This window comes from Eurytemora carolleeae, unplaced genomic scaffold (genome assembly GCF_000591075.1).
Source record: "Eurytemora carolleeae unplaced genomic scaffold, Eaff_2.0 scaffold154, whole genome shotgun sequence".
NCBI classification, from domain to species: Eukaryota; Metazoa; Arthropoda; class Copepoda; order Calanoida; family Temoridae; genus Eurytemora; species Eurytemora carolleeae.
The window spans coordinates 585,542-600,311 of NW_019396344.1; the positions used below are offsets into that span (position 1 = coordinate 585,542).

At 32.1% G+C, this 14,770-nt stretch overlaps 1 protein-coding gene across 1 annotated transcript; it reads left to right on the forward strand.

The window, feature by feature from the left end:
* Positions 1–1,479: 1,479 nt before the first annotated feature.
* Positions 1,480–13,507, forward strand: LOC111701365 (uncharacterized). Its single transcript, XM_023472619.1, has 13 exons — positions 1,480–1,682; positions 3,165–3,218; positions 3,669–3,719; positions 4,682–4,761; positions 6,175–6,248; positions 6,976–7,024; positions 7,642–7,723; positions 9,283–9,392; positions 9,981–10,083; positions 10,616–10,750; positions 11,504–11,544; positions 12,747–12,814; positions 13,461–13,507. Exons 1-13 carry the CDS (start codon positions 1,581–1,583, stop codon positions 13,505–13,507), a joined length of 996 nt encoding a protein of 331 aa, XP_023328387.1. The 5' UTR covers positions 1,480–1,580.
* Positions 13,508–14,770: the final 1,263 nt, after the last annotated feature.

Here is a 14,770-nt window from a genome sequence, read left to right on the forward strand (position 1 = left end):
AGTCAACCTGGTCCAACCATGTCAATTCATTCGTCAGACTTATTTAGAATTATATAGTTAGATAGATAGTTACAAAGTTATAATGCAAGAAAAGTTTTTTCAGAGGTATATGCATCTTTTGTATTGCAGTGTACTGTCTCTGGGTGGTAATGTAAACATAAGACGGATGTGGAAGCCTGCCATGGGATCCATCTTTCACATAAAAAATCAATGAAATATTTAAGTCATAGGAAACTATTATGTGAATTATCAAAGTTATCAAAATTTAATGCTTTTAACCTCCTATTAATAATTAACAATGATGCAACTATTCTTGTTTACAAATTCCGCCCAGAGAGAACTGGTTTCAATATGTACGCAGAGTATACGCAACTGCAATTAACTTTCCTTGCATTATAACCTTGGATAGATATATACTTCTAATTAAAGTACACAAGTTTACATAGTTTTTAAACAAACACTTTTAATGACGGAATTTGCCAAGCCGACATTGCAAATGGATTCAGCCTTCTTATAAAACGTCCAAACGCTTTTAGTTTTTATTTTACAACTGGTTACTGCTTTGCTGTAGCCCTTTACAACATTGTACCACTATAAAGCACTTGTGTTGTACAGCTTTGGTTTTAAGAAGTAATTGGAAAAATTTCCTCGATTTTTGCTTGAGAGCTTGCAACCTTTAAATCCCAGTGATTGGCCGTCTTTAATGGCAAACCTGCAGATGTTATTGTATGACATAGTTTTCGATAGGACTAGACAGGATGTTCCTGTCTTTTGGAAGAACATGAAATTAATTATAAAATAATAATTATTATTATAATTATTATTAATTTTAAAATAATAAGTTATAGTTTCCTCTCAGGTGAAACTTTTGGATAGCGCTCAGCCAAACCGACAGAACTCAATACGCAAACACAAACTTTTGAATTAAAGGATTTAAGCTAAACTCTGTGCAAAAGATCAACTTAAGAGAATAAAAAAATGAATTAAAAAAAGAGGTGGTTGTATTTGATGACTTAATCCGAGTGCGTTACAGCCAGAATTTAAACTTATAAGGTTGACCTCAGGTCACACGTCCCACTTGAATATCCGAGCTGGGCCAACCTTTGCAGTCCTACTCTGGACTGTACCGCCAATTCACAATTACTAAAGCGGTAGAGGAGTATGGCCCTTCATTCCAAATCAATATTCATTTTTTACAATACGCTACTCAATGCACACATGTTTACCGTCTTAAAGTATTCCTTTAGATACGCTCAGTTTAAACAACGACGGGTTTAAATAAATACTTTATTGACTAACTTATTTTTACTTTATCAATTTAAGAAATCAAAAATATGTCTATTCATGGTGACGTGGCAGATCTGAGTTCTTCTTGCCGCGTCTCTCTATCCGGTTTAAACTTGGATCGTCTTCCGCCACATTCCCATTATAATTATTAAAAAAAAAATCATGTTTCATGAAGATTTTTGTTTCAGATTTAAATTAGATGGCACACAAGTGTAAAGAATTTATTAAAAAGACTGAATGACAGAAGAGCAGACATGAGACTACAAAGAGGATAAAAGAGCACTGAGTATCCAATGGAAGAACAAAGCGTATCAATGGGTTGGATTCTGATTCTTCTATTTCTTCTCATCTCGTCTCGGAGCTGTGAAGAATCCTCCGCCAAAACCTGCTGCCAGGCAAAATATGGATCAAACTTTTTTAATTATTACTATTTTTTATTATTTTTTTAATTCTTATTTAACAATTTTGAACTTAAAGTGACCATTTTTAATCATTCGATTTCTTTATTTTAAAAATGAAAAATGTTGACATTTTTTTTCGAGCAAAGTTAAACTTTTCACTTTAGAAAAGCATAGGTCTTTTAATTACTTAGATACAGTTTAAAAAATTAAGTCCCTATGGGCATTAAGTATCTTTGTGATACGGGTGTCCCACGAAACATGAAAGTTGGTAAATAGTTTTGAATGTCGTCTTCCATACACTGTATTAAATAGTAAAGGCTGTTTGCAGTTTATTTCGTCTTAAAAATATTTTGCTCAAATATATTTTACGATAACATGACTCCTGTTTAACCCTATCCCCGCTGGGGTACTTGAAAACCAGGATACGCTGGGGGGGGGGGGTCAATTTGACCCCCCCCTCTAAATCCCATGTTTAATGCCCAAATATGACAAATGATACATCATTAGAAAGCTCTTGTGCTCTACTTTTAGAATCTGCAAAAAATTTTGCAAATTTGCGAAAATTGAGTTTTTTATCGCAAAATCCAGTTTTATAGTAAAAATGTTTGCAAAAAAAAATTTGTCCAAAAAATGACAAATTATACATTTTTGAAAAGCCCTTGACCATGCCATTTCAAATATGCAAAAAATTTTGCAAAATATAAATAACCTGATTTTTAATCAAGAAAAACTAAAAATGTGCAAATTTCCTTTGACAGGTTTTTTGCAAAAAATTTGCAATTTTTTTTTCGCAAAACTTGTGCAATCCGTTTCCTTATGTCATAGGCTTTCCAAAAAGCTAAATTTTATCAAAATCTGACAAGTGAAAGTAGGTCAAAAAAAAGCAGTCATTCAGGCAGTGTGCCTGAGGACTCAGGTAGTTAGTATTAAAGCCTGGTTTTAGGCCTAAAGGGAGGGCTTTGGGTATGTAAGAAAAGTCAGAAAATTTCAACAACCTCAGACCAATACTTTTTGAGTTATGTAAAAAAAACTACAGGGGGGGTCAAATTGACCCCCCCCCAGCGGGAATAGGGTTAATATTTATATTATTGTCTTCGGTATTAAACAATTAAACAAATTATGGAAGAAACCAGTCTAAACTATTTACTAACTGTCATGTTTCGTGGGACACCCTGTTTATTAAATTAGGGAACGGCACATGTTTTTTAATTAACGGGAGAATCTGTTGAGAAACGGTAAAACCCGGTAATCTTGAACTCGTTAACGAACGAAAATAACCCTTGATGAAAAAAGAAAATATAATTGTAGAGCATCATTGATGAGATTGAGATCGTAACAAACGAAAACGTTAAAAAAGAAAGGAAAGTATCGTTAATCAACGCAACATTAATGTCTATGCTAAGAGTTAAAAAATATATAAAAAGATAGTCCAGAGGCCTAAGTATAGTATTGAAACCATCCATAACCTTCTCCTAGATGTCTGATTCCACTAGTCCGATATGCACTTCAAACTCAACCTGTGTTATTAAGGTAAATAAATAGTGAATAATTGGATAAAATGAACTTTTTTCATAAACTTTTATTTATAATTTTTAAATTATGAATTAAAAGAAATTTTTTTTTCCTACAGTGAGAACAAGAAACTCTGGAATAGAAAGACGACTTTTAGACTTAAATTTGTCTTTAAAATCCTCCAATGAATTGTGCAGTATAAACAGACCCACTTCAGTTAAAAAAAGGTTTAATAAGTGACAAGTGAATTAATTATTTGTAACAACATTAAATGCACTTGATCATTTCACGTCGTCTTCCCCGTCCACAGTTTTGTGATTCTCCCTGTAGTGTCTATTCATTCAAGAATTACTGAATATTGTGGGCATAAGTGGATAGTTATAATTATGCATAAGTGGATAGTTATAATTATACACTAGAAATTGCGAAAAATACAAAAAAAAATGTTTAAATGTTTAAATGTTTCAGTTTTCTGATTCTAATCTACTTGCCACTAGCAAGCACTGTAGTGTCATTCAGGTAATAGATAACAATTATAACAAAATTAATAAAATAGACACGTAAAGTTTTATTTTTCTAATAAAGAGCAATTTATTTTTAAAACTCCGCTATAAAATGTGTTGGTTATGAGCTATGATACAGGGTGTCCCAATAAACATGGGAATTCAGTCTTTGTTATAAATTAGCATTGTAATACCTGATATCAAAAGCCATAATTTTATTATGTCTGCTAGAATTTATTTTTTGAAACGGGTAAAAGACTGTAAAGATGTGTCTATAATGTCTCCGCAAGATGAACAGTGTAGCTTACTCTGTGTGTATACTGCAATTTTCTTGTTTTACTTAGTACAACCGTATGCAGTCAAAACAGAAATAAACAAAATGTGAACATAGCAGACGAAACTCTTACTGATTACAACTATCACTATACTAAATCAAAGAATTATTTAAAAAGACGATATCTAATTCGTTACTGAATTCCCATGTTTATTCGGACACCCTGTATTTCATAAAAGGTAAAAATAATATCACGTGACTTTCCAGTTTAGAGTGGAATATCTGATTTACAACAATCCCTTTAAAAGCTTTGCCGGATTAAGTAGGCATGAGATATTCATCATCTTCTCTTTGTAAATTGATTATTTTTAATTGTGTACTGTTTTAAATGACCCTCTTTAAATGGAAGGTCCCTGAACATGTTTGAAGTTTTTTAGTTCTTCAGCTTAACCCAGTACTTTGGAGTCTTCGAAAAAAATTTATAAAATGTCGTCTTCCTAGGTTACAAAAGCTGCATAATTCTGCAGATGCTGCCGAATGCTATAAATACTGCCATTTTGTTTTTTAATAAAATAATTCTACGAAGCTCTTTAAAACTGATCCCGAATATTCTTTGCTATTAATTTATTTCTAAAATTGCTGAAATTTTGGTTTAATAGAATTTTTGTTAAATATAATTGAATTTAATTAAAAAATGATTTCAGGACACTAAGTTTGAAAATACCAACAGAAGTGATACTATAAAGGTGGATTGTATTCGAAGCAACTTTGATGTGAGACAGAGGTAAATCATAATTAACCTTATCACGATGGGGGGGGGGGGTGTTTTCACCCCCACCCTCCCATAAAGCTCTTTGAAAAATGGGTATAATAACTTGTCATGACATATTCATATTTGTCAAAAGTAAATTTAACTATTTTTACACATTTTCCCAACGTACTTTTGGGAAGATCCGCTTTTGCACCCATAACCATTAAATATAAAAGTATAATTTTGTTATGAGCAGTTGGGCTAGGACATGTATTACACTCCCATATATAAACTCTAAGGGCAAAGCAAAATCATAGAATGGGGGATGGGGTGGTAAACACTCCTTCCCCTCTCAATCTAAATTAGACAAAAATAGCCCAATCAGGAGGATTAAGACGACTTTTATTTCTTCCCTATTTAATTCCAATCTATCAATTTTCAGTAACTGTGCAATAGGAAGACGACATCAAAATAATCTTATGTACAGGGTGTCCCACGAAACATGACAGTAGCAAGACGACTTAAAGGTCGTCATATATTTTTTATATAATTTGCTACATTTATTTTCCAACCTAATTTTAGAAGTAAAATTCTAGAGATAATCACTAAATAGTCCTAGCTCTGGCATTTAAAAAATGTTGATCTGCCTTTTTTGTGCTTTTAATATTTTCCGAGATATGAAGAATTTTGTTCGGACTTCGACAATTTTGGTTGTATTTAACAAATTTGAAATCTAAAAAGAAAATTCTTAATATCTCTGGTAAAATTAAAAGCACAAAATAAGCAGACCCCATTTTGGAATTGCTAGGACTAGGAGGATTTTGTGGTCAATGTTTCAAGATATGCTAAAGTAGGTTGACGACTGAATGTCTGCTCAATTAAATTCAAAGATCTAAGACGACTTTCAATTAATCTTGATTCTGTCATGATTCGTGGGACTTACGTATACTTGATGTTGTTTCAAAGCAAATAGTTTTACTGGTAGCTTTTTTAATCACTAATTAAGTTAAATGGTTCTGTTTATACTGCACCATTGCCGCCGTGTCTCATGTTCAATGGAGTATGTAAAGTCTAAACTTCAGTCCAAAAGTCGTCTTTGATTACTATTTATTGTTTTCACTCTAGACGCCTAATATATGTATTTAAATTATCTATAAATTATTTCCTCGTAATGAAACTTGAATACTTCAATTTTAAAGTTTACAAAGTAGATAACGAGTGCTAAGCTCTTTATAGTGCAGATAGGAATACGATATTAAAGCAGTAATTAAGTGTATTTAATGTTGAAATTAAGCACATTTTTATTAAATCATTGATAAGTATAAATGCTCAATTGCCAATGTCTAATGTTTTTGTTCATTAGACTATTTCAAGTCAAAAGTCGTCTTCCCATTATTATTTATGTTTATCACTTTCGTTTGCGTTTTCTGACAATAAATTATTTAGATTTGAGGAGACAGACACACTTCCCTTTCATATTGAACTTTTTAACATGGAGAAAGATGGGGAATCATTTATAGGTATGTTTTTTTTTATGAAATTGAGTCTTTGCCACAAACTCTGGTTTTCTAATCCCCATTCCATTAAAAGCCAATGGCGTAAACCTGAGATATTTTAAGCATGAATACTGTTAGATTAAATAATAAGTTTAAAATTTCAAAGGTTTAAAGAATTAGAAAATATGAGATTGTGACAAAGACTCAATTCCTTTAACTAGAAACTAAATTACAACAAGTTAAAAAATTAAACCTTCCAAACCATTAAAGAATGAAATGTATACTTTTGACCTTACTTACAAGTTACAAATTGTTTCAGTGTCGTTTTAATTTCTTTTTAAAAATGAAATATTGTGTTTTTTACCGCTATTAAAATTTTTGAATTATAATTTGATTATTTAGGCTTTTAGGGCGCTACGCGCCCATCTTGTATATTTTAACTTTAAATTTATCTGTGAGCATTTTCTCTTTGTACAGTTTAAAACAAAAACAAAACAAAATTTTGCGGATTTCATAACATTTGTTGTGCATTTTCAAAATTCTACAGAAATAAAAAGCTTTTCATCACAATTTTTAAAATTTTGAACATTCATAAACCTTTTCTGTGGTTATGTGAGATCCCACACAAAATTTGGGCCCGATCGGTTCATCGCGCCGTTTTGACATTTATTGGATACAAACACCCTGACAGACTGTATATTATAGATTAATTTCCTTGTTTAGATAAATTAAGAAAATTATTATTTATTAGGATTTGATGTTCGTTTGCATTATATGGAATTTGTTCGAGCAAGATTTAGGTAAAATCTAATCAAATCATATTCTAAACAATATACAGGGTGTCCCAATAAACATGGGAATTCAGTGACGAATTCAATATCGTCATTTCAAATAATTTTTTGATTTAGTTTAGTAATACCTACTGAGAAAGCTGTAGTCCGTAAGATTTTTGTCTGCTATGTATACAATTTGTTTGTTTATGTTTTGACTGCATAAGGGTGTACTTGGTAAAACAAGAAAATTACATTATAAAAACATGAGTAAACTTGTCCGTCTTCACTGTTCATCTTGCAGAGACATTATAGACACATCTTTACAGTCTTTTACCCTTTTCATAAAATAAACTCTTATAGCAGACATAATAATATTATGGCTTACAGTCTCTTTAAATCCCAAAGTATTTAAAGGTATAAATCCAAGAATTATTCATTAAATCCCAAGGGAGTTTATCATTATATTTATCTAAATTTGACTACGAGTAGACGATATGTTCCTTCTTGGTTTTGAATAATATTTTAACATAACGGGATTTAAAGAAAATTGTATATTAAAAAAAACAGCTCTTAAAAAAGAAATACAAATTTCTTTTTGTTTTCCATGAAAAAAAAAATATTTCAAATTAATAAATTTTTTCTAGATTAATGAATCTGCATCATTGTAAAAGTCCTTTTGGTGATATATCTCCAGAATGTAATCCACGATGTGTTAAACTAACCAAGGTAACAAAAAATGGTGTTAGGTACTTTCCCAAAGGAATTTTCCAAAGGGCGACTGCCCCAGTGACAATATCCCAAGTGGGAACTTCCAAATGTGCAATTTCGTTAAGCCCTCTTAGGCGCCTAGGTAGGGATGTTAACGTTTTCATTTTTTTTAAACGATCGTTTCGTTATGATAACGACGACCAAAAATCAAAAACGAAACGATCGTTTTGAAAAGCAGTCGTTTTTAAAAAAGATATTTTTTTTTCAAAACGATCGTTTTTTTAAACTCGTCGTTTCGTTAACGATAGTTAACGACTACCCTTCGTTAAAGATCGTTATCGACAACCCTTTTTAACGATCTTTAATAACTACCCTTCGTTAACGACCGTTAACAAAGAGAGAAAATCGACCTGAAGGGCACCTGTACTTATCATTGAGTAGTTTTTAAGAAAATATCGTTTTTCAAAACGATCATTTTTATAAAACTCGTCGTTTCGTTAAAGATCGTTAACGACGAACCTTCGTTACGATCGTTAACTAAAAGAGGAAACCGACCTGAAGGGCACCTGTACTCATCATTGAGTAGTTTTTAAGAAAATATCAAGAAGTTTTAGCTCCCCCACAACTGGTTAACTTCATGTAAGACGACATTCAATAATGTTGCATGTAATTATTTTTTCAAAAAGTTCGTCGTTTCGTTAACTATCGTTAACGACAATCCTTCGTTAACGGTCTATAACGACGAACCTTCGTTAGCAATCGTTAACAGTTAATCAATTTTTTTCTCAAAACAATTGTTTTTTCAAAGCAATCATTTTTTAAAAAAAATCATATAAAAACGGTCGCAAATCGTTTAATAAAACGATCGTTTTAACAAACAATCGTTATTCGTTTTCTTAAAGTTCAAAACGAGTGGGTCGTTTTTCAAAAAAATCGGTTTTTTCCGAAAACGAAACGTTCGTGTTTGAAAACGTTTGAAAAAGAAACAAAAAACGATCGTTTGACGATCGTTTTCAAAAACGATTAACAACCCTAGCAGGCTGCAATGGGGGGGGCCGAGCGCTGCGGCTAGGATGGGCTAGGGGGCTGATCGCCACGGCTAGAACATACTGGCGAGCGCTGCAGCTAGGGCAGCCCCGGGAAGTTGCATCTTGGGAAAATACCCTTGGGAAGTTGCCACTTGGGGAAAAATACTCTGGGAAAGTACCTAACATCCAAAAAATACAGGGTATCCACCGAAACTTGACAGTAAAGAACGACTTACCCTAATGTGGTCTCACGTTTTCTTCTGATTTCGCAAAGTTAGGTTTTATTTAATCAATTGATATCTGAACGAAATATTCTTAATATATCCTGTATTATTGACAACACAAAAAAATAAATGCCGCAATTTTCTTGAAATACCACTGACGACATCTAAGTCGTCTTTTTACTGTCAATTTTCGTGGTGAGACCTCCTGCAGCTCTGCACATGTTTTAAAATTCTTATCTTAAACCCCCATTTGGAATCTAATGACTTCCTTGTATTACAAATGTACATTTTGTGTATTTTTAAAAATAAAAACATTCTTTTTTAGAATGATAAGTTGGATAATCAGGCATTTTTGTCTTACGACTGTGAAAGTGGATTTACTCAAGACCTTTCAGGACATATACAACCATCTACAGGAGATACTTACTTATTCAGGTATATCAGGACATATACAACCATCTACAGGAGATACTTACTTATTCAGGTATATCAGGATATATACAACCATCTACAGGAGATACTTACTTACTCAGGTATATCAGGATATTTACAACCATCTACAGGAGATATTTACTTACTCAGGTATATCAGGATATTTACAACCATCTACAGGAGATTTAATTTGCAGGTATATCAGGATATTTACAACCATCTACTGGAGATACTTACTTACTCAGGTATATCAGGATATTTACAACCATTCTTACCTATCCAGGTAGAGCCTACCAGGGATACCTTCAAAGAAAGATACTAAAATATGATCCAAAACTTTTAAAATATAACGATTGAAAGGTTAGATTGTGTTTACTGCCTTTAATATAGTCATTCACTGGTTTACTAAATTGCTTGGCAATGAAAAAATCTTGTTTTTAAAGGCAAGTTGTAGCTTGAATGCAAGAAAAAGAACTCAAAAATTACATACAGTCGTCTCTGAAGCCTTATCCTATATGGTTAATCCTCTATATCTAAAAGAAACTAACCTGAAAGATGGCTTAGTTAGTTAAACGACCGTTTTTTCTTTAGTATGTGTATGACAGATTCTGGTGAGGGCCAGACCTGTGGAGAATACTGGTTTCTGGTACCACCAGACACTACAGTACTAGATACATCTAGACCAGATCATCAGGTATATCCTTTATACTGGTTTCTGGTACAACCAGATACTATAAGTAATGGATACATATACTAAGACTAGATAATCAGATATACTATCCTAATACTGGTTTCTGGTACTACTTGTACTACAATGACGAGAAAATTGTGAATTAGGAAGACGACTTTTGGATTTAACGCATTATATGACACATCAACTGCATCCTCGATATTCAAATATCATGATATTTTTTAAATGATTCAAGGAAAGGTGTTTCTGTGTCCGGCGACTTGAATTTAAAAAATATCAGTTTTCTAATCTTTATGGACAAACATTTCGACTTGAAGTTTTATATATATATATATATATATATATCGGTGACTTAGAAATTGAGTCTTCTATTCCCAATATCGTTGCAACCGAAGACCCAAGCTATTTCAAACTATATTTTTTGTTAGATTAAATTATCAAAGTTTAAAATATCAAAGGCTTAAACCATCAGGTTGCCAAGATATGCTAATAAGAACATTTGAGTTTGTGGCAAAAAAAAACAATTCCTTTTTAGGTTCTGCTGTTGGTTGACAGGACGGAGTACGACCAGAACACTGAGGTAGTTGTGTACATACCTGCCAGTCATGTCATCAAACATGATGCTGATATGCTCAGTGTTCAACTTCTCCATGACAGTGCTGAACCAATGGTAACTATCTTAAAGGGACTGTCAGCAGTATTTCACGTGACCCTCCATGCAAAGATGGCATCGTCCGATTTACAACGGTACCGTCGGCAGATCAATGAATTCACTCTATCCCCGTAGTAAATTTGAATTCTAACAGGACCTGCCCAGTTTGTACCGGCCTGCCAGATAACAGCGTGTACTGACCCGATCCTATGGTACAGTACGTCGCCCTAAACAGACTGACATACGACAGGGGTAAATTTTCTTGAGTCCCGTGAGAGGGCTAACTATGACAACTCCCATGGCGCCTTCAGACTTTTTACAGTACTCGGCCTAATCCTAGGCCTATTTGACCGACCCCACTGGCTTTGTCCACCGTGATTAGATACCAATGTTTATAATTTTAAAAGCTGACTATTTTCAAGGAATTATTAGAATTAAAACTTTTCAACCTAGATAAACCATCAATATCTTCCACATTATTGATCAGATAAAAAAGGTTTCAAGGGTAGCGTTGAGAATGGGGCATTGTAATCTTTGATGAAGGGTCACTTGAAATTACGCGTACAGTGTTTGGGAAAGAAAAATTTTTCCCCAAAATATTATTGATAAAAATATCACTATCATGGATATCAGATTACCAAAGCGCTAAAGATAATATCAAATAAGCTCATTAATACTTAATTTAATTTGCATTATAAAGTTTTATTATATAAAGCCTACAATAATGATGATATTTTTAAATCTTTGTAATCATGTCAATTGTGTTTTTAGGTTGAAGATCCTTTTGTTGGAGAGGGATGTTGGCACAACAAGTAAATAATTATAAAAACAATATTTTTTTAGTTCAGTTTTGGCATGCTTTAAATTCTCCTACTTTATATCATACAGGGTGTCCCAATAAACATGGGAATTCAGTGACGAATTCGATATCGTCTTTGTTATGAATTAGCACTGTAATTCCTAATTTTTAAAACCATGATATTATTATTTCTGCTAGAGTTTATTTAATGAAAAGGGTAAATAATTGTAAAGATGTTTTTATAATGTCTCTGCAACATGAACAGTGAAGACGGACAAGTTTACTCTGTTTGTATATTGCAATTTTCTTGTTTTACTAAGTACAACCATATGCATGGTCAAAACATAAACAAACAAAATTTAAACATAGGAGACGAAAATCTTACTGACTACAACTTACTAAATCCAAAAATCTATTTTAAAAGACGATATCGAATTCGTCACTGAATTCCCATGTTTATTGGGACACTCTGTATATGATTGCAGACTAAGAAAGCATGCTGCTAAATTTTACATTTAAACATTAAAGAATAGTAAACTTTCATGAACCGTACCCAGTCTTAGCCTTCATTACATGTAAAGATGGATCGCTTTCACTGTTTTGAAAACGATCGTTTAGTTTTGTAAACGACGAAGAAAAAACGAAAAACGAAACGATCGTTTAAAAAATATCATTTTTAAAAACGATATTCGTTTTAAACAAAAAACTATCGTTTAATAAAAAACTATCGTTTTTGAAAACGACTCCTCGTCAACGACGACCCTTTGTTAACGACCTTAAAAAAAAATTCAAGACAACATTCATAACCTTGTCTTTCTGAAAAATATTTCAATTAATTGTCATTAGCGATTTTTTCGAACGTTTTTAAAAACGATTAACAACCCTATACATGTAAATTAAACTATTTTGTGCTGAGAATCTCTGAATCAAGCATTGATCCCCATCCTAAGCAGACCTATAGGTTATTTTAATCCCTCTTTGATATATCATGTAGTGGGTCTATCCTGTAGGGTTAACTTTAGTTGAGAGATCGAGCGTGCATCCTCAAGTTATAAAGTGCCCACATAGGATGTCGAGTTCAATCCTTCAGGATTAAGTTGTCCATGTTCAGAATATTACATTTAACAAATTTACATGTATTCTGTTCATATCTACTGCTGCAGTTATCCATGTTCAGAATATTACATTTAACAAATTTACATGTATTCTGTTCAGATCTACTGCTGCAGTTATCCATGTTCAGAATATTACATTTAACAAATTCCCAGGACACAATATCAGAGGTAAGTTTTAACAAAAATATTTATTCTTTATTAAGTTAAACTATTTTTTTTGTGGAACATTCAGAGATAAATTTTCTGTTCGACAAAATTTCTGATTCATCAACAAATTTTAAAATTCTTTTTTTAAACCATCTTTTAATAAAACACTTTGTTTGCAAGCTGTTTTGTATACAACAAAAAAATCATTTTTTAATCTTTAGAAAATAATACTTCAGCTGCATTGAGTTCACACTTTACGATAGTGTACACTCTAGTTGTACTGTACTGCAATATGAACATTATTTTAAAGATACAAGCATAGAAGTATCTGTCCTCATTTATCAGTCAAAGGCTTAAAGAGTACTGTTGTAAATCGAACATTCTCCTCTATAAATAGATTTAATCTATAGCTATCTCAAGCTCCAGTCCGACTAATAAATATACCGTACAAGTCTAATATTTAACTGTATACGGAGCAAGGGTACAAAACATCGAAAAATTACAAAACAACCTCACATCAAAACAGTTAAATCTAAACTTCATGCAAAGATAGAAAAAACTAAATTTAATTTTAGAAAAGAAACAGGTAAATGTTTAAAAACTGGAGCTTTTTTAATTTTAATGATGTTAAAAGTTAAGATTTTTTTTACCTTTAAATGAAATTTAGGTGTTTTGAAAATAAGGAGTTTTGGAACTATGGGTGTTCAAATTTAAAGTTGTTTTCAAATTGTAACAATTTAAATTTTTAAAATTTAAGATTTTTCTGTCTTTAAATGAAATTTAGGAGTTTTTTACCCTGAAAGGAAATTTTGTATCTTTGGGTGTTCTGGCACGTTGGGTGTTTTGACATTTAGATGTTTTGAATTGAGGTACGTTTTGTTTTTGGGTGTTTTGTACCCTGCACCCTTATTACATTGCCCACAATAAATGGTTGAAAGAATAGAGAAAGGAAACTAAAAAGCTTATATCAATCCCCTCAGATGAACACAACAAAATTAATAGGGTGGTGGAAATTGTGTACACTTCGATTTTTATCAAATTTTATCGAACATTTTGCGAAAATTCCGGAAATGGTTTATCGAAAAATTGTGCAAAAAAGATTTATAAAGAATTTGGCTTATAAAAATTTCGTAAAGGAGATTTATCGAAATTTTGAAAACCGCAGATATTGCTTTCTGAGTAAATACGACAGCTTAGAGTTTTGAAAATCATTTAAACTTTATTTTAGTTTATTGTACTTGAGGTGTCAATTTAGTATCTATAAATATAAAGTTGTAATATCTGTTTGTTTGTCCGATCATAACTCATGAACCCCTTATGCGATTTGTCTCAAATTTTGATTGGGTAACTCGGGAGAGCCACGGAAAGTAAGTTAGTCGACTTTTATAGCGAAAATTTAGTTTAGCGGTAAAATCGTCCAAGTGCGGGTGAACGGCGGGAGTAACTATGAGTAACCTCGGCATCGCCGGGTTCCCAAGCTAATGTAACATATTTGTATATATTGGTAGAAAGGATGAAAATGGGACAATGGTTGCCATGGGTCATCCATCTTGTTCCACTAGACTAGAACGACTAAACCTGGGGAAACATGCATTGCTAATCATTCTAGGTATTAATCTTTATATTTTTTTTTGATTTATTTTAAAACATGTTGGATGTTTGTTAGATTGCATGCTTTGATTAAAAAAGAACTTAATTCTAACAAAATATGAAGACTAGAAAAATTTAAGTGCAACCCTTCATGCAAAGATGGCAATGCCTGATTCACAATCTTGACCCTCAAACCTTTATCTGATAAAACTGTGGAAAATATTGTCGTCTTCTATAATTAAAAGTTTTCATATATGTTTTCTTTTCCTACAGTAGAAATGCACAAGTCACTTTGGAACCCACAATTAATAATAATCAGCTTTCTAAATTATAAATATTTTAAACATTATAAACACTATAAACATTATAAACATTATAAACTTTATA

What these genes read in the sequence shown, in the direction of transcription:
- LOC111701365 (XM_023472619.1), top strand. Translation starts at nt 1,581, where the DNA reads ATGGAAGAACAAAGCGTATCAATGGGTTGGATTCTGATTCTTCTATTT. An exon ending in TTTGTTCGAGCAAGATTTAG is followed by an intron (nt 7,025 to 7,641) that starts GTAAAATCTAAT and finishes AATTTTTTCTAG; the next exon opens with ATTAATGAATCTGCATCATT. An exon ending in GATGTGTTAAACTAACCAAG is followed by an intron (nt 7,724 to 9,282) that starts GTAACAAAAAAT and finishes ATTCTTTTTTAG; the next exon opens with AATGATAAGTTGGATAATCA.